Below are 26,897 nucleotides of genomic sequence, written 5' to 3' on the forward strand. Positions count from 1 at the left end.
CCCCACCTATGTATGAGTAAATTCTCTGCCTAACCAGCCCTGTGTAAAGCTTTTTGGTAAAAATTAGGTTTCGAAAAGCACTTACATTGCCCCTGGATTCAAGTCTGGGGAACCTGACGCCCCATCTCGACTAGTCAAAGCCCTAATTAGCTTAGGAAAAGCGAAGGTTATAAATGCTTTTTTAAACCAAATTTTTCCCCCAAAAATGGAAAACAGGGCTGGTTAGGTGGGGAATGTACCGGTACATAAGTGAATGCTGCCGGTTAGAGGGCATGGGGGACCTGACAGGATCCCTTTAAAGACAAATGAGTGCAGAGGGGAAAACTGGTGAGAATGTAGGATAAGTCAGAAATGGTGTTAGTCCTCATGGACACAGGACAGATTATTTGGAAAAGTTACATGAAAGTATAGCTTCCCATTAAGCACCTATATGGACATGTTATATTAGGCAGTGCTATGTGTGCCCATACTTAGGCGTTCTGTAATGCTGTAGATAAGCCCCCGATGTATCCGGAAAGTTGAGAAAAAGAGGTTAGATTATACTCACCCAGAGGTGGTCCCGCTGCGGTCCGGTCCGATGGGTGTCGCGGTCCGGTCCAGCACCTCCCATCTTCTTATGATGACATCCTCTTCTTGTCTTCACGCTGCGGCTTCGGCTGCAAAGTACTGCAGTGCGCAGGCGCCGGGAAAGGTCAGAGAGGCCCAGCGCCTGCGCACTGCAGTACTTTGCTCTGCCTTCAACAGGGCAGATAAGTACTATTGCGCCGGAGCCGCAGCGTGAAGACAAGAAGAGGACGTCATCGTAAGAAGATGGGAGGCGCTGGACCGCGACACCCATCGGATCAGACCGCCCGCCCAGGTGAGTATAATCTAATCTGTTTTTCTTACCTTTCCAGAATGCTGTAGATAAGCCCCTGATACCGGTGGGCTTAGCTCACCTTTGATTTTGGGGGTGACAGGTTCCCTTTAAGCAGCTATAGTGAGACTTACCAGCTTTAATGTTAGCAGGTAAATTGGGGCAGTAACTGCTGACATCACCATTTCCCTCCCCTTTTAGGTGGTCTAGTATCCCTGGGGCAGAATGAAGAGTAGCATCACAGGGCAGAGCCATTTTGTGTGTGACTGCCCTGTGATCTGCTATCACCAGTAGTTTGTCCAATAATGTTAATGGTACACTGTTCCTCTTTGATGTCTCTGCTATTCTGCTGCTGTGCTTTTATCCTGCATTTTACTACTGTCAGTCCTCAATCTAGGATCTGTTCTGCTGGAAGCATTGCTGCTTATGTTAGCAGATCCAAGGGCTCCATGAAAATGGCAGTAGAATACTCCCACTACAGTGAATTGTACAACCCACAGAGGCGTGCCCAGTTCACAGCAGTGACATCTCCATTATAATAGATAGAGTCAGCGTCCGTCTGTTATCTCCTATGACTATGGGGTGCCGTATTATGACACTGAAAGTGTCATGCTGCTACTGTGAAAGCAAGATGTCAGCCCCCAGTGCCTTCTTTAAACTCCTATAACATATGAAATATGTTTCAAATGCAATCAAAACTTGGTTATAACAACATGTTATGCTACATTACATTGATTTATTAATGATCTACAAACTCGGTACCTTCCCTTTAAGGAACTGCTGCTAAAGATAAGATGTGTTTTCCTAATATAATATTTTTATTGTTTTCAAGGCTGAGTGTGACTTTAAAATTAATCTCTTACTAATTAGTAAAATTGTTTTTAATTATTTTTAATTGAGTTTCCTCACTATTCTTTTGAAAACGAGCACCTCTTCCCTATATCACTCAGAACTACACTGCATGATGTATTGCTTTGGAATCCAGTCATATAACTGAAAGGGTTTTGTTAAGCAGCAGATTATTTGTGCAGCTACAGAGGCAATGCACTAATGGAGCCTGAGCTCTTTATTCCACGAGTGCCCGCAGCCTTGATGGGCAGCATCCTACTGGAGGAGAAACACGAGCATCAATACATACCACAGTGACAGAAAGCCCCCCGTCTGCTTCCCTGCAGGTGCCCACTTTCAGAACCATCAGGTCTCGATCATTAGAAATACACTGCTCATTTCACTTTTAGCATTTGGCCACTAATTTCCAAATAGAAGCTTAAAGGATCTGGAGATTGAATGTGCAATAACTGATAACCCCTTTAAATGTGCCATAGAGCGAACTAACATGGTTGCTCTATCCTTTGGCTCATGCACATGGTGGACAGAGGTAAGGAGGTCTTCTTAGTCCTCAAACCGGAGAAAAATGGACAGATTTTGATCAGAGTATTTTTTGTTATTTGATCAGAGTATGGTCTGAGCATCATCAGTTTTTCTTGTAGTTGGAGAAAAACAGTTTCTCCACCTTCTCCTTTGTGACAGTTTGTGAAAATGGGACCTCTCTCAGATGTCATGCTACTGCGGTCCGATTTTTTCACAGACCCATAGACTTGCATCTGTGATTTTGATCTGATCGTCGGATCAAAATTGAACATGTCTCTGCGATTCTGCAGGCTGCTCAGTCTGTGAATGGCCCCATAGACTATCATAGACATGGACATATGAATGGCCCCATAGTGTTCTCCGTGAAAACCACGGATAGCAGTCGTACGCAAAAAATATATGTCTGAATGAGGCCTTGCTGAGAAGAATAAGTCTGTGCACATGAAGTTAATTAAAGGGATCTGTCAGCAGGTTTTTGCTAACTCAAGCAGAATAAAGTAGGAAAGTACACCCTGATTCCAATGATGTATCACTTAGTTTACTGGGTGCAGCAGTTGTGACACAATCAGAATACCAGGCTCTGTATGGACATTGTTGATAGTGAGCTGCTTATCAGAGAGGAAGACGTGGTTGGTCTTAATAGGCTCGGGAGACCTAGAACAGATAATGTTCTGGTGATTAAACCTTTATTGTATGGAAACAACAGCACTCAGCCTGATAAGTGACACATCCCTGAATTCTCTATTTTAACTCCTACATCTTGCTGTCCCCAGATTACATAGCAAAGCCTGCTGACAGATTTTCTCTAAAGCTATTATGGCCGCACACAGAGGCAGTATTTTACAGTTCCAGTAAAGTGGATGGGATTTAAAGAAGTCTCATGCCCTCTGAGCTTCTTCTTTACTCAAGGTAAACTGACATGTTTCACATCCACAACATGTCACTTTCTCTTGCAGAACACTAAGTTATGTGCAGATTTAACTTGCATTAGGCCGGGATCACACATGCGAGAAATACGGCCGAGTCTCGCATGTTAATACCCGGCATTGCTGCGTGCGGCTCCATGTATTGCTATGCGGCTGCACCCTCTGCTCCTGAGTGATGGCGGCCATGCTGGGTATTAACATGTGAGACTCGGACATATTTCTCGCATGTGTGATCCCGGCCTTAGATGCTGAAAATCCACAGGTATAAAAAGCACAATGGAAATGCATCAAAAGCGCATGGAATCCGTACACGACTATACCAATAGCCAAATACCAGGTAGCATCAAGAGCAAAGCAGCTTTAATAAAAATATGACCCACCAACAAGAGATAATAAGGTCAGGATCAAAAATGTGATAAAAACACGTGTAAAAAAAGCAATGAAAAACGCAAGTAACCTGATATAAATAATAGGTGCAGAAAACCTGCCACATGAATTACTCACCAAAGGCTGATTGTGGGGACGAAGCCTAATGCCTAATATAGGTAAAAAGAGACGGCCACATCCCCATGTACTCAGAGCCACACATAGGGTATGTTTCCACCTTCAGGATGGCCGGCGGTTTGGCCGGAGCGGCAAACCCGCTCCGCCCTAAGCCCGCCCCCTTCTGTGACGTGATGATGCACACATCCGGCATCATCGCACCCCACACATAGGGCCCTGTGATATACCTTAAGGCGCAGCGTCGCCGCCAGGTACACGGACATGCTGCGATCTTAAAAGACGCGCCACATGTCCGTAATCGCAGGGCCGCCGGGTGCGTGTTACCACGCATAGTGGAGACGGGATTTCATAAAATCCCCTCCACTATGCTGTAACATCTGGACGCTGTGTGTTTGACGCTGTGGCTCTGCGCAGCGTCAAACACGCAGCGTTTCCTGCACGTGGACACATACCCTAATATTATCACGAGTCCCTACACCGAGGGCAGTGAGAAAACACAATTCCCACTAGAGAAGCATGAGCAGCCATCTGTGGGAGTGAGCGCTGAGGGAAACTGGGCAAGGACACAAGCCACAGGAGGCCGCACAAGCACAGCGAGCAGTGAGGAAGACAAGGACCAAAATAGGGTTTACAAAAAAATTCTGGAAAACACACCATAACCTTTTAACATCAGACAGAGTTGTTCCAGAACATAACCCTCTGCTCTACAGTAAATGTGATTACACAGCTTAATCCAGTGTGTGACAAGTCTTCTCCATGACGACAGACCGCTAATTCATTTCAATGTTTATCTGTACAATATTTTTAGGGAAAAAAACTCACAGACGGACATGTTGTGACTAGTGATGAGTGAATATACTCGTTACTCGACATTTCCAGAGCACGCTCGGGGTCCTCCGAGTAGTTGTAAGTGCTCGGAGATTTAGATTTCCTCACCTCAGCTGAATGATTTACATCTGTTAGCCAGCTTGATTACATGTGGGGGTTCTCTAGCAACCAGGCAACCCCCACATGTACTTATACTGGCTAACAGATGTAAATCATTCAGCTGAGGTGAGGAAAACAATCTCCGAGCACTAAAAAATACTCGGAGGACCCCCCAGCGTGCTCAGGAAATCTCAAGTAGCAAGTATATTCGCTCATCACTAGTTGTGACGAGTTAAACACTGTGTGTCACTGGCACATTTATAGCAGAAGACAGATGATATTTTGGAATAAAAAAACATTTGTAGATCCTTTATATGAAAGATATATTTGCTAAAGAGTTAAAGGGGGATATCCACTACAGATTCTGATTCAACACGTACTTTGCAGAGTGGACACTAAAAAAATGCAAAGCAAATTTAACACCTCTATGGAACTGCACATGCATCACAGTCATGTCATGGATTATGTTGCAGTTTTTTTTTTAAATTAAGCAAACAGTGGTGCCATGGCTGCAATGCGTGCCTAATCTCACCCACAGTAATCAGGTGTTCCCTCCCGGGATCTCTGTGGATCACCATGTTTCATGTTGAGTCACATCTAACTCAAGCTGTGATCCCCTCTACCTACATCAAAGATCTTTTTTTTTTAGAGGTTACTTTAATAGTCTGGAAAATATACTTTAAAAAAAAAACCTGAGTATTCTGAACTATTGGATGTCTAATGAGATCCCATCCGTTTAGCGCTCCAGGCCTATACTTACTTCAACATATACAGGGGAGTATAGTATGAAAAGTCTGAATTCTGGATCATTTATTTTTTCCATTCTTCTAAATAGAAATAGAAGGGTCACAGAAGAGCATATTTCACAACTTTGCAGCCCTTACAAAGCAATTTTCCTCCACACACAGTATGATATCTCTACACCCCCATACTGACCCCAAAACAGTAGGATGCCCCATCTTTGACCCCAATACAACCCTCCATACAGCATAATAGGCCCAACACAACCCTACATGCAGTATGATGGCCCCAACATAATCCTCCTCACTGTTTGATGGCCCTTACTAGCCCTCCAAACAATATAATGGCCCCCTCACAGGCCTCCAAGCTGCATAATGGCCCCCACACAGTCCTCAAAAAGTATGAAAGACCCATAATAGCCCTCCAAACAGTATAATGGTCCCCGCATAGACCTGAAAACAGTATAATAGACCCCCACATAGCCCTGCAAACAGTATAATGGCCCAAATGTAGCCTTCTATGAACAATAAGAGCTACCACATAGCCTTCCATATAGTAGAATGGCCCCCGCATAGCCCTCAAAATATCATAGTGGCCCCCCATATAGTATAATGGGTCAAATATAGCCCGACAAATAATATAATGGCCCCCAACATAGCCTTCCATACAGTATAATGGCCCACACATAGCCTTCCAAATATTATAATGGCCCCCACATAGCCTTCCATATAGTATAATGGTCCCCACATAATACTCCATGCAGTATAATGCATCCACATTTTCCTCCATGTATTATAATGCATACCACATTGTCTTCCATGTAGTATATTACACCAAAGTCCTCCGTGTAGTTTAATGGGCCCCACAGCCCTCCATGTAGTATAATGCACCGCATATAGCCCTCCATATAATTTAATGGGCCCTACATTGTCCTTCATTCAGTGTAGTGGTCCCCACATTGTCCTCCATACAGTATAATGGGCCCCACACATTCATACCCTATAATGGGGCCCATACAGCCTTTCATATAGTATAATGGGCCCTACGTAGCCATACATACAGTACAATGGGCCACCATTGCCTTCCATACAGTATAATGGGCCCCACATAGTCCTTCTTAGAGCATAATAGAGCCCGCATAGCCCTCCATACAGTATAATGGGCCCCGCATTGCCTTCCATACAGTATAATGGGCCCCACATACTCCTCCATTCAGTATAATGGTTCCACCATTGTTCTTCATGTAGTATAATGGGCCTTTATTGCCTTCCATGCAGTATAATTGGCCACACATAGTTCTTCATATAGTATAATGGTCCCCCATTGCTTTCCATACAGTTGTCCTCCATACAGTATAATGGGCCCCACATAGTCCCCCATACAGTATAATGGGCCCCACATAGTCCTCCATACAGTATAATGGGCCCCACATAGTCCTCCATACAGTATAATGGGCCCCACATAGTCCTCCATACAGTATAATGGGCCCCACAAAGTCCTCCATACAGTATAATGGGCCCCACATAGTCCTCTATACGTTAGAATGGGCCCCACATTGTCATCCATACAATATAATGAGACATACAAAGTCATCCATACAGTATAATGGGCCCCACACAGTCCTCCATACATTATAATGGGCCCCTCATAGTCCCCTATACAGTATAATGGGACACACATAGTCATTCATACAGTATAATATTAGCACCTGAAGTGTGATAGGACAGCCTGGATAACAAATAAAAAACACCTGTTGTCCTGTCCGATAAGAATGGACAAAGGCAAATGGTAATCAGCATCTGGACAGTGACAAATCCTGCTGTGGCTTGACGCTGACAGAAGAGCACAGGATAGAATCCAGAGTCATAACAGTATAATGTACCCCAAATTATTCTTCATACAATATAATGTGACCCACATAGTCCTCCATACAGTATAATGGGCCCTACATAGTCCTCCAGACAGTATAATGGGCCCTACATAGTCCTCTATACAGTCTAATGGACCCCACATTGTCCTCCATACAGTATAATGGGCCTGACATAGTCTTCCATACAGTATAATGGGCCCCATATTGTACTCCATACAGTATAATGAGCCACACATAATCCTCCATGTAGTATAAAGGGAGCCCATTGCATCCCATACAGTGTAATGTGCCCCGCATTGTCTTCCATACACTGTAACGAGCCCCACAATGTTCTTATTGATTAAAAACTAAATACTCACCTTTTCCTCATTCCCCGGTGATCTGGTCTCTTTAGCATGTGGTCTGAAGTGCCACTCATCTCAGCGCAGCTAGCGCAATGTAGTGACGTCATCACGCCCGCTGTGCTGAGATGACAGTTCTCAGATGCTGAGGGAGAATGATGGAGGAGAGAGCAGATGGCCCTCTCTTTCATAATTATTTTCTACTGTATCAGCATCCACAGTTGAACGTGTGGTAATAGGTGGGTATCGCTCCCCACCTCGGTGCATCACTGGCCATGAAGACTGACAAAGTGGGTAACAAATTAACCCATAAATTCATGCTGCTCTTACATCTATAACAGACAATCGCATGTTGTTTCCCAATGTTTGTCATTCTGGTAACAAAGCTTGGGGTAAGAACTCACGAATGGACGATTTGCTGCTAAACATGACTGATTCAGGTACAATAGGAAATTATAGCTCTTGCGCTTGATGTTTCACCAAGTCTACGTTTGGAATAAAAACCTTAATTTTATAACCTTGGCTTACAGTACTGTTAGGAGGCATCACTGGCCTACTGAAGGAGCCTCTGTGCTTTCAAGGATTGCAAATAACATTTTCCAGTTAGCCAAGATACCACTTTTAGAATACTTTTGTCTTTTTGAGCATAAAAGTAATTTGCGCTTGATACTACAAATAAGTAGTTAACCAAGAACGCAGATTCCCCTGACAGGGTTACCTTGGGAGCACAGAATTATTGGGTAGCCTGCAAGTGTCTGGATTCCTGTTATATGGGTCAATGGACAGAGTGAGAAAACAGACTTAATCAAATAATGGCGCCACGAGGGGCCACGGGTAGACAGAGGCACAGATGTAGTAATGGAGTGTTTGCTGAACAGACCCAGCAATCTCCGGCTGCCGAGAAAAGCAGGTGGTCTGAGAAGACTGGGGAGGATAGCGTGATTTATACAGAGGGGAAAATAAGTATTTGATACACTGCAGATTTTGCCAGTTTTCCCACCTACAAAGAATGGAGAGTTCTAAAATTTTTATTGTAGGTACACTTCAACAGTGAGAGACAGAATCTATAAAATAAAAAAAATAAAAAAGAAAATCACATTGTATAATTTTTACATAATTAAATTGCATTTTATTGCATGAAATAAGTATTTTACCACCTACCAGCAAGAATTCTGGCTCTCACAGACCTGTTAGTTGTTCTTTAAGAAGTCCTCCTACTCTGCACTCATTACCTGTATTAATTGCACCTGTTAGAACTTGTTACTTGTATAAAAGACACCTGTCCATTCACTCAATCAATCACACTCCAACCTCTGCACCATGGCCAGGATCAAAGAGCTAAGGACACCAGGGACAAAATTGTAGACCTCCTCAAGGCTGGGATGGGCTACAGGTCAATAGGCAAGCTGCTTGGTGAGAAGGCAACAACTGTTGGCACAATTATTAGAAAATGAAAGAAACACAAGATGACTGTCAATCTTTCTTGGTCTGGGGCTCCATGCAAGATGTCGCTTTGTGGGGTAAGAAAGATTCTGAGAAAGGTCAGGATTGAGAACAGAACTACACGGGAGGACCTGGTCAATGACCTGAAGAGAGCTGGGACCACAGTCTCAAATATTACCGTTAGGAACACACTACACCGTCATGGAATAAAATATTGCAGGGCACGCAAGGTCCCCCTGCCCACATCAGCACATGCCTAGGCCTGTTTGAAGTTTGTCACTGACCATCTGGATAATTGAGAGGAGGCATAGGAGAAGGTCGTATCTTCAGATGGGACCAAAATAAAACTTTTAGGTATCCACTCCACTCATCCTGTTTGTAAGAAGGATGAGTACAACCCCAAGAACAGCGTCACATCCATGAAGCATGGAGGGGGAAACATCATACTTTGGAGGTGCTTTTATGCAAAGGGGACAGGATGACTGCACTGTATTGAAGAGAGAATGGACAGGGCCAAGTATCGCTAGAATTTGGCCAACAACCTCAGTAAGAGCACTGAAGATGGGTCGTGGCTAGTGTTGAGCATTCCGATACCGCAAGTATCGGATATCGGCCGATATTTGCTGTATCGGAATTCCGATACCGAAATCCGATACTTTTGTGGTATCGGGTATCGGTATCGAAACAACATTAATGTGTAAAAGAAAGAATTAAAATAAAAAATATTGCTATACTCACCTCTCCGACGCAGCCTGGACCTCACCGAGGGAACCGGCAGCGTTGTTTGCTTAAAATGCGCGCTTTTCCTTCCTTCCGTGACGTCACGGCTTCTGATTGGTCGCGTGCCGCCCATGTGGCCGCGACGCGACCAATCACAGCAAGCCGTGACGTAATTTCAGGTCCTTCTAGGCATTCAGTATTTTAAAATTACGTCCCGGCTTTGTGATTGGTTGCGTCGCGGTCACATGGGCGACGCGACCAATCACAAGCCGTGACGTCACGGGAGGCAGGAGACGCGCGCATTTTAAAATGCGCGCGTGTCCAGCCTCCCGTGACGTCACGGCTTGTGATTGGTCGCGTCGCCCATGTGACCGCGACGCGACCAATCACAAGCCAGAACGTAATTTTAAAATCCTGAAGGACCTGAAATTACGTCACGGCTTGCTGTGATTGGTTGCGTCGCGGCCACATGGGCGACGCGACCAATCACAAGCCGTGACGTCACGGGAGGCTGGACATGCGCGCATTTTAAAATGCGCGCGTCTCCTGCCTCCCGTGACGTCACGGCTTGTGATTGGTCGCGTCGCCCATGTGACCGCGACGCGACCAATCACAAAGCCGGAACGTAATTTTAAAATACTGAATGCCTAGAAGGACCTGAAAATTACGTCACGGCTTGCTGTGATTGGTCGCGTCGCGGCCACATGGGCGGCACGCGACCAATCAGAAGCCGTGACGTCACGGAAGGAAGGAAAAGCGCGCATTTTAAGCAAACAACGCTGCCGGTTCCCTCGGTGAGGTGAGTATAGCAATATTTTTTATTTTAATTCTTTATTTTACACATTAATATGGTTCTCAGGGCCTGAAGGAGAGTTTCCTCTCCTTCAGACCCTGGGAACCATCAGGGATACCGTCCGATACTTGAGTCCCATTGACTTGTATTGGTATCGGGTATCGGTATCGGATTAGATCCGATACTTTGCCGGTATCGGCCGATACTTTCCGATACCGATACTTTCAAGTATCGGACGGTATCGCTCAACACTAGTCGTGGCTGGGTCTTCCAGCATGACAATGACCCGAAACACACAACCAGAGCAACTAACGAGTGGCTCCATAAGAAGCTTTTCAAGGTCCTGGAGTGGTCTAGCCAGTGTTTAGACCTGAGCCCATTAGAAAATCTTTAGAATGAGCTGAAACTCAATGTTGCCCAGGGACAATCCCGAAACCTGAAAGATCTGGAGAAGATCTGTATGGAGCAGTGGACCAAATATTAAGTTCTGTTTCTATATTTTATGAAATACTTGTTTCATGCAAAAAAATGCAAACTAATTATGTAAAAATTATACAATTTCTGGATTTTTATTTTAAGATTCTCTCTCACACTTGAAGTGCACCTACGATAAAAATTACAAATCTCTCCATTCTTTGTAGGTGGGAAAACTAGCAAAGTTGGAAGTGTATCAAATACTTATTTTCCCCACTGTATATATTACACTCTTAAGCTGATGCCATGAATTCATGTGAAAGATTAGCAAGGATGGGAGATTTATTCATAATATCAGGTGATTGAAATGATTGCTCATACTTGTAATGATAAAATGATCAAATACAAGCCTCACTAAAATGCGAAAGTAAAACCTTACATTGTCAACTTGTCATTTCTTAATTTCCATAGTTTTGTTTTTGGAACACTGGCTGACACCCAATATACTCCTTATGGGGGTCATAAACCAGGTTCCGAAGAGGCCTGAATGGAAAATATAGATCTGCTGCAAAACTTGGCGACAGAAGGTTGACCACTCACTCATCTTAAAGGGCTGGCAATCCAGGTGAGTGCTGAAAAGGTGGAAAGATTGATAGTGACAAAGGGTTTTAAGAAGTAGTTAAGACTTATTTTGGACTAACTAGAAGAATAAAACTCAAACGTACGGCTAAACCTTTTTTATGGGAAAATAGAAAGTTCTTTGTGGAGTTTTTTCTTCTAGCTATAAAATTACCAACCTCAGGAACCAATCATTAGAAAATTAACTATTGTTTACCTTAAGTTTCTGAGTTACTTTTTTATGAAATGTTTTTGGTTTTTTTCATACATTGATCCTTATAAAAAAAACAATAATAACAATAATAATCTTGCAATTTTTACACTGACCACAAGTCTTTTTAGACTTATACTTTGTGTATTTTTGGGAATAGTTTACATTACAGGAGTTCTCATCAGCAGAGGCAGAATTAGAATGTGGTGATGTCACAGCTGCCCTGGTCTCCCTCCCTGAGTCTGCTGATTGTGATTAATGGACATGTGTTGTTTCCTGAAACAAAAGGAAGGTTAGAGCTGTAAAAAGCCCCAGTGGCCAGCGAAGAAATTACAAGGTTTCTATTTTTAATTTTAATAGAGATAATGCTATCTAAAAAAAAAAAAAAGTTGCCAAAAAATGAAAAATATATATAATACAAAAACTTATGTTAATCAATAGGTAATTTTCTGATGATAGCTTCCCTTTATCTCATGAGTAATAGGGTTCAGGTAGAAACATTACTATCCTGAACTGTGTGCGCTCCGAACACAGCTATATGAGGCGCTTTTGTCTCTGCAGTATCGGAAGCACAGTGAGACTGCAGCTGATCAGAATTAGGATCTAGCGATACTGGTGATCCTAGGGGTAGGGCTTACGAGCTCTCTAGTAAAGAGCTTGTAAGCGCTCATCTAGACCACAGCCATTGCCGACACACTTAGCAAGGAGCTGTAAATATTAGAATATTACATTTGAATGGGTGCAAATTTTAGCGCAGAGTTTTTTGCAAAGTTGCCCTATTTACAGTCACTATGCAAATATGTTCATCTAAGAACAGCGGAATGACACACTTGGGCAACCCCTTTAACTTTTCACAGCTTTACTGTGCTGACTTTCCACGGCCGGAGTCACAGGGAAATCCCAGCTATGAGGTCACCAAAACTTCTGGTGGATGTAGAAATGAAGCTTTGTTGTAGCAACGGCTCAGCGTTTCAGGAAACAATGCTGCACAGGAAAAAGTTCTAATAGTTTCCAACAGAGCAGATCTGGTTCACAAGAAAGGGAAATGCTACTATGCTAAGCTGGAGCTATAAAATAATAATGCTATGTTGTGAAAATGAGAAAAGCCTTAAAGGGGTATTGCCATCTTCAAGATCCTATCCTAATATAATAATAATATTAGCAAATACCTCCAATTAGTAATATAGCGAATCAGAAAAACTATACTATGTACCTTTCCACATGTGCAGACATTGCAGGACCTTAGGTATCCATGGTTACAACAACTAGAAACTATCTAACTGTCACCATATCAGTGGTCGTAACCATGGATGCCTAATGTCCTTCAATGCCTGCACATGAGGAAAAATACATAGCTAATCAGAAAAACTCTACTACATTTCTAATTGGAAGTATTCATTCATGGCAGGCGGACTGGAAAATAGAGAAACAGTATGGTAAATATATTCCAATATTACAAATTTAGTCTTAGGCGAACTGAAGACCGCGCACACGAAGTAGATTTAAGGTGGTTTATTGAAGCCTACGCGTTTCAAGAGCTATCTTGCTCTCTTCTTCAGGGCATATCTTCAGATATGCCCTGAAGAAGAGAGCAAGATAGCTCTTGAAACGCGTAGGCTTCAATAAACCACCTTAAATCTACCTCGTGTGCGCGGTCTTCAGTTCGCCTAAGACTATTACTTCCAGCATCCTTTTGGATTCTTGTGGAGACCTGCTGCTACGATTATGCCTTCTTGGGAGTTGTGACCTAGTTTCACAACTTCAATAGGTGAGCACATTCCCTACAAAGGATTGTATGTGTGTTTTTTAAACAGTGTGACACATTGGGGGCGCCTTGTCTTTTTTCTTTTTTCAATATTACAAATTTATCATTCAACATTCAAATTTTAAAGGCACGTCACACTTTCAAAAAACCTGTGCCCAAATGATTGCATACATGTAATACGACAATTGTCAGATAGTATTCACCCTCCTCGGATCCAGCCATCGCTTCCTGCCGCTGCAGTCAATCACTGAGCTGAGTGGCTCATGCCATCTACAGTGATTGGCTGCACTGGTGATGTGTGCCATAGTCGTGACACTACCAGTGACCGGAGGAGAAATGCAGAGCTGACACTGGAGGGTTTATTAAAGTGGAAAACCCCTTTAAAGAAATGGCTTCATATAAATATGCAGTTGACATATTTTCTGAAGCGTTTTTTCTGATGCACCAATATTTGCTCACACATCTCCTCCCCCTAAATAGCAGAAATATTTTCCTGCTCAGTGAAAGAGTCAATGTGTTAAGATTGAGGTTTCTCTTCGGCTTCACTTCCTAAGCCATAAAGCCGTGTGCCATGAATACCTCCCCTCACAGAGCGAGCCTTGTGCCCCCACATCGCAGGCACAGAGCCCTTGTGTCTGACCGCGCACGCATTCACCACAACCTTTTCCATTTTCAAGGTGCAGGGAAACATGTTTTCTCCTTGCTGTTTAATGACGCTGGCTGCAAAGTCTTCAGCGAGATACCTTGGAGGGACAGAGGTTCTACTGCAGAATCCACATCTGGATGAAATTGGAACTTGCTTCTGCCATTAGATGTTTATGAAGAGCAAAAAGAGCAAAGAATTGACTCTATAATGAACGCAAAGAATTACCAATGTGTAAGCTACCTAGGAACATACAGCTTTACCCTTTTTAGAGATTCTGTAAATTGTTTTGTGTGTTTCTTAAAAGGAATTTGTATATGCGTACGTAGCTCTTTAAAAGTTCAGCAATACCTTTGGATACCCAGTCTGTTCTTCTGTTACTGAGGAATCAGCGCTTCAATTGATCTGCAAATCAGGTTAAAGGACTATGAAAGATCTGAAGCCTCTGTCACTCCAGCTCTATTACTTGCCCAATATCGCCTCATTCTGCTCGACTGATGGCTTCTCTACTTGAAGTTACACAGCATAGAGGCTGTCACTCAAGCAGGAGTGGGAGGCATTGAGTAGGGAACAGAGCTCGAGTGACATAGCTCTTCAGTCTCATTTGCATACCAATTCCAGCTGTCACTCCAGCTCTATTCCCCAGCCAGTGCCACTTCCTCCTGCTTGACTAGCAACTCCTTTGCCTGAAGTTACTCAGCATGAAGAATAGAGCTGGAGTGACAAAGGCTTCCTTTCTACTATAGCTCTTCAGCCTCATTTGCATATCAATTCAAACGCTTATTTCTCAGTAACAAAGGAACAGACTGGCCATGTAAAGATATTGCTGGACTTATCTGTGATAAAGCAACACACACATATAATTTGGGAAATTAAATCCTGCTGGTAGATTCTCTTATAGGTAACCTAGGAGCACGGTTTTACATATGGAAGTAGTGATAAGGCTGTATAGGCGCTTATACAGAATAAAAAGGATACTTTTTTGCACAGATTCTGTGTGATGGTCATCAGAAATTTAGCATAGAAGCCTTATGCAAATCAGGCTGAAAGTGCACAGAGGGTGTGTCAATGCACTTCTGACTGCTGCTTCCAAGTGCACTGTCACTGCACATGGCTTTATATACTAGATTTCTCATGACTGGCAAGTCAGATATCTACACAAAAGGGATCACTTTTGTAGGGGGGAATAAATACCTATACCATCAAATCACTGCTTCCGTATGTAAAAAATGTGTTGACCAGTTCTTTTAAAGGGGCGTTTGACAGTGAGCAGAGCTCCAGAGCGCAGACTATTACTGAACATTACATGGACGTTTTTGCACTTGGTTAGCCAACAACAATAACCAGTCCCAGAGTTGACTCATCTATTGGAAAGGGTAGTTAATAGAGGACAACTTTGTTCAGAGCTGAAGCTAAAAAAAATTTTACCCATAAAAAATGTTTAGTTCATTGTGGTAGCTCTGTCTGGGGGCTTGTTGACACACTCTTGGTCCCCCGTACCTAGCGCACCATTGCTACGCACCTGAACCCGAGCTGGACCACCCACAACCCCTCCCTATGTCACCATGAGAATGACGTTCTCAGGAAAAGTTACTCACCTGATTTCTGTCTCTAGCATTTGCGTATCTAAACCTTTGGATGTAGTAAAACACGAGCCAGGCAAGAGAGATGATCATCAGGACAATAAAGGAGATGGAAACAAAGACCACTGATGTACGGCTGACAAATTTTTGTAAGTTCCGTGTTCCAATGGTAATGTAAATAGTCACATTAAGGTTCTTCTCTATTAAACTTGCTATTTCCTTCCCTTTAGGCTCCGGGATCATTATTGCTACAATATCTTCAGTGCCTGCCGGAGAGAAAAACAAAGGCAATTACTTGTAATGTCAAAAAAATGAGCGAATGTACTGAGCCATATTATTATTCAAGTTGTTCACTAACTGAATGATAAGCCGCACACTGAGAAAACCAGGAAAAAGGATTTAATGTCAGTAATCATTTTTAACATCCATTTTTCTTCCAGTAAAGCCCTTTGTAAGTTGTTCATACACACTATCTATATGTAGGTAGAATGCGCAGGTTGTGGTGGGATCAGTGATATATCTAGTGTACATTAGGGTGACAGAAGGGATGGGCATGTTGGTTTTCTGCCTACTAATCCTTGGTCATCCAGGGAAGATTAGCATATCTGGCATCAACCCCTAGCATGGGAGTGCTTTGGCCAATAAGCTGTCATTGCTGGGAGAACGCTTTACTTCCTCTCATATGAAATGTGAACGCTGCAGCCGATCACTTCACAGCAGTCACTGATTGGCTGCAGCGCTCACGAGATCTTAGCACTGGGGTGGGGGCGCATTGCTGAGTAGAGAAATGTGGCACCGGTCCACAAAGTAAACTTTTAAAAAAATTTTTAACCTCCTCGTGCCCATTAATTTAATGTATTACGGTAATTACTGAGAAAGGATCCTCTATTAAATACTAACTTGAAGGGGTTAAATGCCTATGCATCAGCTTTTTTTATGTGTACAATTAATTGTGATGAGAGTAGTCTTGTGTGCATTTTGGCATTTACCAAAGTTTTCCCCTCTTAACTTTTTTAACTAATTCTTCACAAATAATAAAATCTAATACTTACTCCCCTGAAAGGCCAGTTCTTTGTCTTCGCCACCACTCCTGTGGTTGTGCACAAGTTGCAGAGGTGACATCATGTCTACAGTGCTGCAGCCAATCACTGTGTTCAGTGGCTCAATTTGTCCATATTGGCACAAGTGATTGGCTGCAGCGCTATTGATATGATGTTAATATTGCAATCTGTACACAAGCACTGAAGCAGTGGTGGAGATGCAGCGCTGGGCTGGGAAGATGAGTACCATCTTAACACTATCATAAAAAGGTGTAAGAGGAAAATCCATTTCATGCCAAAGCCGATAGTCGGTGTTACGTAAGTAAGCATCACTAAAGCTGGAGATGAAGGGCTGAGAATCTTCCCCTAAGGCCAGATACACACATTCGTGAAACATGGGCCCTCCTTGGATCGCAATATCCTTCCTGACCACCGGGTCTCTGTCCTGAACTAAATGCTTCAAAAATGCCTAGGAGGCAACTAGCGCTGGTCAGGACATCTGGCGGTAAGGGTGGACATTGTGTTCTCAGCACGAACGCCGCTTCACGGACGTATGAAAAATTATAAATGGAGTCCGTGCCGAGTCCTTCTGCCAAAATCTGTATCGAAGTATCACTGCCAACCCTAAAGACCACCATTTACGTTAAATTCACACTTTAATTGGCAAAAGTGTGTAAAAACACCAGTGAGCAGGCAATGCATGGGAATGTATAGGCAAAGAGGTGTACAGGGCCGTCTATACACTTACCAAATGCAGTAGGAATTATAAATTACCTATATTGCACCATTATATTCATCACTGTGCCCATTGGGGCTCACAACCTAAATTCCCTACCAGAGAACCCTGATCAAACCCACAAACACACGGGGAGAATATACAAACTCCTTGCAGAAGCTGTCCTGGTGTGATATGAATCCAGGACCCCAGTGCTGCAAGGCTGCAATGCTAACCACTGAGCCACCATACAGTGCTAACCACTGAGCCACCGTGCTGCTCACACAGAATTTAACCAAACAGGAATTTTAGGTCAGTAAATCTGGACCCACCACATCACAATGACAAAAAGTATCTAAGATAAAAAAAGAAAACTTATGTTACGATGATAGTCACCTATTGTGCATTTTTCATAGAAATGTCGCTGAGCAATGTCAGAACTACACAAGCCATCCAGCGGGCACGGAAGAATCAGTTCACTCGAAAACTACAAATTCAATTAAACTTTAATTTGCACCTTTCGTTTCTAAGCGGGTAAGTGTGAAGACATAAGAAAAATCTGTCACCTACATCAGACCTCGCGGCCTGCTCTTTCCATTAACAAGGTGTCGGAAGACTTTCTGATTGTCTCGTCACGGGCTAATTAGGGACTTGTTCCTATGAATGTCTAGATGGCCTGATGATGTGAGGTAGCTGTCATGTGATTATTCTAAGACAGTGATCAATCATACCGGGGGACTTTATCTGACGACCTGGTAGGGCTAAGTCTTAGTAGTTAGCAACCTTCTCTACCTACTGTATGTACTGGTACTTTTAGAGGTCAAAAGAGGTGGACCCTGTTATACGCTTTATAGGCTGTATATTACAGGTCCTATTGACTTAGAATGTATTCATGTACTGTACTATTCTGAGTGATAAACAACAATAAAATAAATCTGATGAAAAAGAACAAACAAAGCCTAAGAGTTTGTGCACACGGCGAATTTTTTGAAGACATGTATTGCAATGTAACAAAGACTTGCTGTTCATATGTTTATTCAGTCTTTTGCGCTTCCTTTAACTGCCTCATGTTTTCAAAGACACAAAGCAGTTAACAGAAGGGACCAGACCATTCTACAAGCAGCTTCTGATTACAAGAAGTCACTAGTTTACACAATCCAAGTAAAAAAAAAATGCTGTTGTCCAAAGACGTGGTAAAAAATGCTCAGAAAATGACCAAAAAGATGCAGAAAAGAGATTTCTTTCTCCTTAAAAAATTGTCATGTTTGTGCATGTATGAAAGACGCTGTCTGCTCATATCCTTAAAGGGAATCTGTCAGTAGGATCGTTCCTCCTAAGCCGTCTATATGGCATGTGAGTCATAGGAAGCTGAATAAAATGACTACTTGATATCTACGACCTGATGTCTTATTCTAGGGAAATCCATGTTTTTCTTAATATGTACATCAGCTGTTAAGATCTATGGGTCGGACACAGATCTCCTGAGAATCTGCCTCCAGAGATTATTTTAAATGAAAGGGAGAGTTACCAGTGTGAGAAATATAGATTTGGATATCAGACGGTCAGCCATTATATGTCTCACACTGGTAACTCTCCCTTTCTTATAAAATAAGCTAAATAATTCTCAGGGATATCTGTATCCAGCCCATAGATCTTAACAGCTCATTCACATATGAGAAAAATGTGGATGTATCTGGAATAAGACATCAGATTGCAGATATCAAGGTATCATTTTATTCAGCTTCCTATGACCTACATGCCCATATAGACGGCTTAGGATGGTTGATCCTACTCACAGATTCCCTTTAAGCAGCTCTATGAAGCCAGCATCCTGTTAAACAACATCACAAATTTCAGCTTCATTGGGTGGATACACATTTTTAATTATCTCTGAGTTTATTTCCAATGACTTGGAAGCATGATTCATTTTGTATACAAGTGTATATAAATATTAGTATAACAGAAATAAAAAATTCAAAAAAAAGTTCATAAGTCAACTGTTATGTAGAGTTTTAGCAACGCCTCTCGAGCTGTCTTGTAAAACTCATCGCAGTTGAGGTCACAGCTAAAGAGATGAAAAGGTTGACTAATGGAGACAAGCTATTTAAAAGGCAGCAAGCATGACCCTTCATAATCCCCAGTGATCAGCTGTTATTTCTGGAGGAAGCAGTGATAACAGCAAATGTGAAATTGCATGATGGCCATCCAGCAGAAGAGGAGACTTTCGCACATTTGTTCATTCAATAAAACTTAATTTTGTACTACTAAGGTGTGCACATTATTAGTGTATTTCTGGTCTTGTTTGGTTTTGCACATTTGGGTCACAAAGGAGGACTATCTGTTTCATGAAACTTGTATAGAGAACAGATAGAAAATGACTGTACTACTTCTAATTGTAGTCTATGACCAAAGATTATTGACTATAAGGGACCAACTGACTGTTGTAGCAATATCAACCACACAGTTTAAAGCACCACTCCGGAGTTGTTGTTTTTTTCAGGGCTGGAGTGGTGCCCCCAGCTTCTGCACTGCAATGTATAGAAAAATCACAATCTGCTGTGAATGCTGGCCACAGGCTGGCGTTCACATGATTATCGTGATAAAAGGCACGGGGTCTCCTGCAGACCCCCAGCTATCATAACAACCCATTGGTGCCCCGCGATCAGCTTGACAGGGGCACGATGGGTGGGACTTGTGACATGCTTCCGGCAGGCATGTGTTGAATGCAGTGATTGACAACGGCATTTAACTGGTTAAAAGCAGCATATGGATTACAGATCCATCAGCAGCTGTTAGACCCACTTGATGGCTGATTAAATCGGAGATCAAGAGCGGGGAAAGATGCGGACTCAGCGCCAGAGCCCGCATGAAAGATAGAGACATGGGCAATGACATATATATATATATATATATATATATATATATAATCGGTCATTAAGTAAGGGTTTACAGGGGTTAATCAATTAGTTGCATTAACCGATTAAGACTTACATTTGCCATGGGGCTTGTTAAAAAAAAACAAGCATTCATTTTTACTGGTCCAACCGCCCTGTTAGAGCCACCCCTATGTTTTCTGTCATTCTTCCTAGGACCCGCTTTGAAATGCTCAAGAGATTGCCTGCCCAGAAATGCCCCAGAACATGACAGACTATACAAAGTCAGACCCATCATCGAACAGTTGGCAGAAATGCTCTTAAGGCTTTAGACCCCAACACAAAATATTTCTATTAAGGAGTTCCTTGTAAAGTTCAAAGGAAGAATGCACCTCAAGCAATTTATTCCATTTAAGAAGGCAAGGTTTGGAATAAAACGCTATAAAATGTGTGAGAGTTCGAAAGGATACACATCAGCTTTTTGCATTTATGAGGGGAAATAGCCAATGAAACCCACCAGGACGCCCTACTTGTATGGGGATATCTGGAAAAATTGTTTGGAAGTATAAAAAAGGCTAGAACCTCTATGTAGACAATTATTACACCAGTATACAGCAATTTAAAAGATTGGTTGAACTCAACTTAGGGGCTTGTGGGACCAGTCATAAAAACCACCAGGGGTTTTCACGATCATTGGTCAACTAAAGTGACAAATAGGGCAGTCAAGGACTGTACACAATGGAGAGCTGCTTGTCCTCAAGTAAAAGAAAGATATTTTTATCCTCAGCTCGATCCACAATCCAGCCACAAGGGCTATTCTAGAAATAGGATCCACTACTCCAAAACAAAAACCTGTGTCAAGTCATTGATTACAACAAATACATGGGGGTGTGGACCTTGCAGACCAGGTTCTACTGTCATAACAGGTATCAATAAAATCTTATACCTGAAATAAAAACTTAGTCATTTACTTGTTTTAGGTGGCCACTTATAATTATTTTGCGTTATACAAAAAAGCAGGAAATTCACATACTTTCATTGATTATCATGAAACGGTCACTGAAAATCTTATTTTTGCAAATGTTGGTCCCACTCATAGGAATCTGAAGATGTCAAAAGACTCACTGAGCCACATTTTATTGCACTCATTCCAACAGAAACAAGAAAGAACCTCCAGGGAAGATGTTGTGTATGTAAGAAGAGAGGAATGAGGTGTGATACCAGCTATTACTGGTTGCCCATCATTGCCAGCCTTATGCCTCACTCAATGCTTTAAAATCTTCCACACAGAACCACGTTTTCAAACGGTTTTAATTTATCCCATTTTGTGTTAGGGCTCATACTCACTTGCGCGAAACTCGGATGAGTCTCACATGTTAATGCCCGGCGCTGCTGCCGGCACTCAGATCGGAGCGTGCGGCCGCATAGGAATACATGCAGCCGCACGCTCCGCTCCTCTGTGCCAGGTGAAGTGCCGGTCCGAGTCTCGCGCAAGTGAGTATGAGCCCTAAAAACAATATTTTAGTGGTAAAAATGTTATTATTTTTTCTTCACTGCTCAACAGTATAACATTCTATGAAACTGTTGTGGTGTCAGTATGCTCACTGCAACAGTAAATTCATTCAGGGGAGTAGGTTGTAAAACGGGGTAATCTATGAGGGGTTTCTGCTGTTCTAGCACCTCAGGAGTTTTGCCAATGTGACATGTGGCTGAAATGTAGTTTCCAACCACATATCGCGTATTGGCATACTCAGGAGAAATTGCAATGTGGGGTCCATTTTCTTCTTTTACCCTTGTAAAAATGAGAAATTTGAGGCTAAATCAACTTTTTTTTGTGGGAAAAAAAAAACGTAATATTTCATTTTTACATTCCAATATTTTAAAATTCTGTGAGGCACCTGTGGTATCAAGATGGTCATCACACCAGCAGATTCCTCAGGAGGAGGAGTTTCCAAAATGGTGTCACTTGTGGGTAGTTTCCACTGTTTAGGCACATCAGGGGCTCGGCAAACGCAAAATGCCGTCCGCTATCTATTCCAGCCAATTTTGCATTCCAAAAGTCAAATGGCGCTCCTTTCCTTCCATGTCCTACTGTGTGCCCAATCAGTAGTTTTCCATCTCATATGGGGTATCGACGTGCTCAGGAGAAAATGCATAGCAAATTGTATGGTGCATTTTCTCGTTACACTTGTGAAAATGCAAAATTTGGGGCTAAAGTAACATTTTTGTGGGAAAAAGTAAAATTTCACATTGCTTTAATTCCTGTGAAGCACCTGAAGGGTTAACAAACGTCTTGAATGTGATTTGGTGCACTTTGAGGGGTGCAGTTTTTAAAATAGTGTCACTTTTGGGTATTTTCTGTCACATATTCTCCTCAAATTCACTTCTAGTGTAATGTGGTCCCTAAAAAAATGGTTTTGTATATTTTGTTGGAAAAATGGGAAATTGCTGGTCAACATTTAACCCTTCTAACTTCCTAACCCCCCCCCCCCCCAAAAAAAAGGTTAGAAAACTGTTGCTTATGTAAAGCAGACATAGGGTAAATGTTATGCATTAACTATTTTGTGTGACATAACTCTCTGGCATAAGGGCACAAAAATTAAAAGTTTGATAAATGCGTAATTTCCAATTAATTTACAATATTTTCACAAATAAATGCAAAAAATTGTCGTAAATTTACCACTAACATGAAGTACAATATGCCATGAAAAAACTCTCACCGTCAATGAGATCCATTGGAGAGTTCTAGAGCTTATTACCACATCAAGTGATGCTGATCAGAGTTGAAAAAAAATGGCCTGGTCATGAAGGTGAAAATGAGTAATCAGTGCTCTCCTAAGTAGTAGTTCTACACCATATTCCAAATTATTATGCAAATACTATTTTTCTCTGATTTTCTTCAATGGTCGTTGCGAATAAGACAGCATTGCCCTTCTACCCAGTTAATTCTTCTTTTTTCCATTAGGTCTATGACATCACGTGATAAAAAATGGACTAGCTGAATCCTTTTAAGCTCTATGTTGAAACATGAGGTCAATTTTCTCTGCACAAGTCATGAGTCACTGCAAAACTAACTGGGAGGGGGGAGGAACAGAGCAAATGGGTCAGGAGTTGAAGAGAGGGAGATGATAAATGCAGAGACAAGAAACTTCCTATACACAAAGCAAAGAAAAGTGACAAATTAGCTAAGTAGAAAGACAAAATGAGCAATTGTAAGTACACAGTGCTATATCTTATGACAATTGCAATATATTAAGAGGATAAAAACTTTGATGAGAGTGCTTCTTTAAGAGGACACATTTACTGAAATCAAAAGCTTTTTCAATCAAAAACATCCTAACAGGCTACCGTAGGTTACATTTTAACATAGGAACCCTTTTTATCACCTTCACAATTCTTGCATCCATTGAACTTGTGAGTTTTTGGATAGTTTTTCCTTGAATTTCTTTGCAGAATGTCAGAATAGCCTCCCAGAGCTGCTGTTTTGATGTGAACTGCCTCCAACCCTCATAGATCTTTTGTCTAAGGATACTCCAAAGGTTCTCAATACATGTGGAGGTCAGGGGAAAATGGTGGATACACCATAAGTTGTTCTTTCATGCCAATAGCAGTCAATGCCTCAGAGGTATTCTTTGCAGTATGAGATGTGCATTGTTATGTATGAAAATGATTTTGAAAGGGATGGCACGGTTCATCTTTTTACACCATGGAAGAAAGTGGTTGGTCAGAAACTCTACATACTTTGGGGAGGTCATTTTGACTCCTTCAGGCGGCTTACCAGCTGTCTCCCCATGATTCTAGCCCCAAACTCAGCTACCTCCTTGGTGACGTCGCAGCCTTGTTGGGACATGCTGGCCATCCACCAAGAATCCACTACTCCATCCATCTGGACCATCCAGGGTTCACGGCACTCATCAGTAAACAAGACTGTTCTAAAATGAGTCTTCATGTATGACTGGGCCCACTGCAACCGTTTCGGCCTGTGAACACTAATTGGAACGTGGTGTATTATAAACACTTACTGAAGTGATCTTGTATTATTTTATATTAAACTAGATTTCTACGTTATAAAGTCCAAGCGACTGTTAGAACGAGTCTAACCTAACTAACCACCATTTACTTTTATTCCCTCTAGTGACTCTTGTATGTAATACTAATGATACTCACCCTGACATTTTCCGTTGAGCCGTAACCTTCAGCCGTGCTTAGTTAGCTTAGTCTAGTTCTAACGTGTTTAGGATAACTTGCAGAATGGGTTGGACTTTCTAACATAGAAATCCAATTTAATATAAAATAATACAAGATCACTTCAGTAATTTTATATGCTATAGATGACCTTTTAATTAAAACTTAATAAAAGTCATGTTATTACGTCCCTTAAGATAGGGCTTATTTACCCCTCTGGGTAATTTGTTAATAAAAAAAAATTCTACTATATAATTGTCTAAGGGTCACTTCCGTCTGTCTGTCCTTCTGTCTTTCTTGCTGTCACGGATATTCATTGGTCGCGGCCTCTGTCATGGAATCCCGTGTCGCTGATTGTTCTCGGCAGCTGCCTGTCATGGCTGCCGCGACCAATCAGCGACGGCCACAGTCCGATTAGTCCCTCCCTACTCCCCTGCAGTCAGTGCCCGGCGCCCGCTCCATACTCCCCGCAGTCACCGCTCACACGGTTAATGCCAGCGGTAACGGACCGCATTATGCCACGGGTAACTCACTCCGTTACCGCCGCTATTAACCCTGTGTGACCAAGTTTTTACTATTGAGGCTGCCTATGCAGCCTCAATAGTAAAAACATCTAATGTTAAAAATAATAAAAAATCATTATTTACTCACCTTCCGCCGCCTTTGCCGCTCCTCGCGACGCTCCGGTGACCGGTCCATGCAAGCGGCAGGTTCCGGTGGCAAGGATGGTCTGCGAGAAGGACCTGATATGACGTCACGGTCATGTGACCGCGACGTCATCACAGGTCCTGCGTGCCTGCGCGAGAAGGACCTGCTGTGACGTCACGGTCATGTGACCGCGACACGGTCATGTGACCGCGACGTCATCACAGGTCCTGCGCGCCTGCGCGAGGAGGCGACAGAACTACAAGGGGCCCTCGGTGGGTGAGTATATTGTTTATTTTTTATTTTTTAACCTGTGACATACGTAGCTGGGCAATATACTATGTCACTGGCCAATATACTACGTGGCTGGGCAATAAACTATGTGGCTCTGTGCTGTATACTACGTCGCTGTGCAATATACTACGTGGCTGTGCTGTATACTACGTCACTGGGCAATATACTATGTTACTGGGCAATATACTATGTGGCTGGGCAATATACTACGTGGCTGGGCAATATACTACGTGGCTGGGCAATATACTACGTAACTGGGCAATATACTACGTAACTGGGCAATATACTACGTGGGCTGTGCAATATACTACGTGGGCTGTGCAATATACTACGTGGGCTGTGCAATATACTACGTGGGCTGTGCAATATACTACGTGGACATGCATATTCTAGAATACCTGATACGTTTGAATCGGGCCACCATCTAGTTATTTTATAAACACCTAGACATCAAAATTAGACAGCAACCATAAGTCCTAGGACTGATGTGTACTGTGCGGGTTACGTCAGCTCCAACCAATGGGCAACGTCTTGCTTTAAAGTGATTTCCACTAACCACAAGTCACCGTGACAAACGCTCAGATTGAAGCGGGATTACAAAACCACCTTAAATACAGACTAAATCGTTACCCGCAAAACAACTTTAGTAAAGACGTAAGCAGCTTCTTCTAGTTAAATGCTAGAACACCCAGTGGGCACATTATCGTACAATACAACTACGGGGGGGGCAAGATGTCAGCGGAGAGAAATCTGCTGCAGATTACTATGATTTCAGTGAACAAAGGTATTAAAAATGACATAGCGGTGACAGTGTGTTTTCCAACAAAGTACATGTTTGCTCGCTTTCTCCAACTCAGCATTGATAGAATATTTACGCATCGCCTCAAGCTGAGAGCATCAACCGAGGAGATCTCCTTATATTTATTAAGCCACCATGTATGTATTACTATAACATTATTAATGGATGTGACGACAGGAGAAATCATGCGAAACGCAACTGGTCACATCCATTTTTTTTAGCTTCTCTTACAAACAAAACAAATGTTTATTGTTAACTATTTATGTAGAACCGTCATAATCCACAGACATCATCATCATCACTGTCCCCATTGGTCTAACAATCTAAATTTCCTATCTGTATGTCTTTGGAGTGTGGGAGGAAACTGGAGAACCTGGAGGAAACCCACACAAACACGGGGAGAACATTCAAACTCCTCAATGTTGTCCTCAATGGGATTTGAACCCAGGGCTACAGTGCTATAAGGCTACAGTGCTAACCACTGTGCCACCGTGCCTGTGTATACTGTATAGTAATGTAAAATACTAAGAGCATCTGAGGCTGCTGCAATTGTTTTTTTAATGTATTGAATGTAATTATCACAGGGATTTGGTGTTTCACCCTCATGGTGAAGTAATTCA

At 42.4% G+C, this 26,897-nt stretch overlaps 1 protein-coding gene and 1 long non-coding RNA gene across 3 annotated transcripts in view; one reads left to right on the plus strand and one right to left on the minus strand.

Annotated features, from left to right (window-relative positions):
• RNF150 (ring finger protein 150) overlaps positions 1–26,897 on the minus strand; it is a 211,494-nt gene that overhangs the window by 68,659 nt on the left and 115,938 nt on the right. Inside the window, exon 2 of the mRNA XM_077279239.1 lies at positions 15,742–15,992. Coding sequence (XP_077135354.1) covers positions 15,742–15,992 — 251 coding nt within the window. The remainder of the gene's footprint in view (positions 1–15,741; positions 15,993–26,897) is intronic.
• Positions 11,954–18,415, plus strand: LOC143791494 (uncharacterized). Of its 2 annotated transcripts, none has more exons than XR_013219905.1 (5): positions 11,954–12,072; positions 14,178–14,377; positions 15,759–15,875; positions 15,957–16,177; positions 17,898–18,415. It is a non-coding gene; the product is annotated as an uncharacterized LOC143791494 (long non-coding RNA). The 2 variants fall into 2 exon arrangements; XR_013219903.1 differs by having other exon boundaries at positions 15,957–16,130.

This window comes from Ranitomeya variabilis, chromosome 1, assembly GCF_051348905.1.
Source record: "Ranitomeya variabilis isolate aRanVar5 chromosome 1, aRanVar5.hap1, whole genome shotgun sequence".
Lineage (NCBI taxonomy): Eukaryota > Metazoa > Chordata > Amphibia > Anura > Dendrobatidae > Ranitomeya > Ranitomeya variabilis.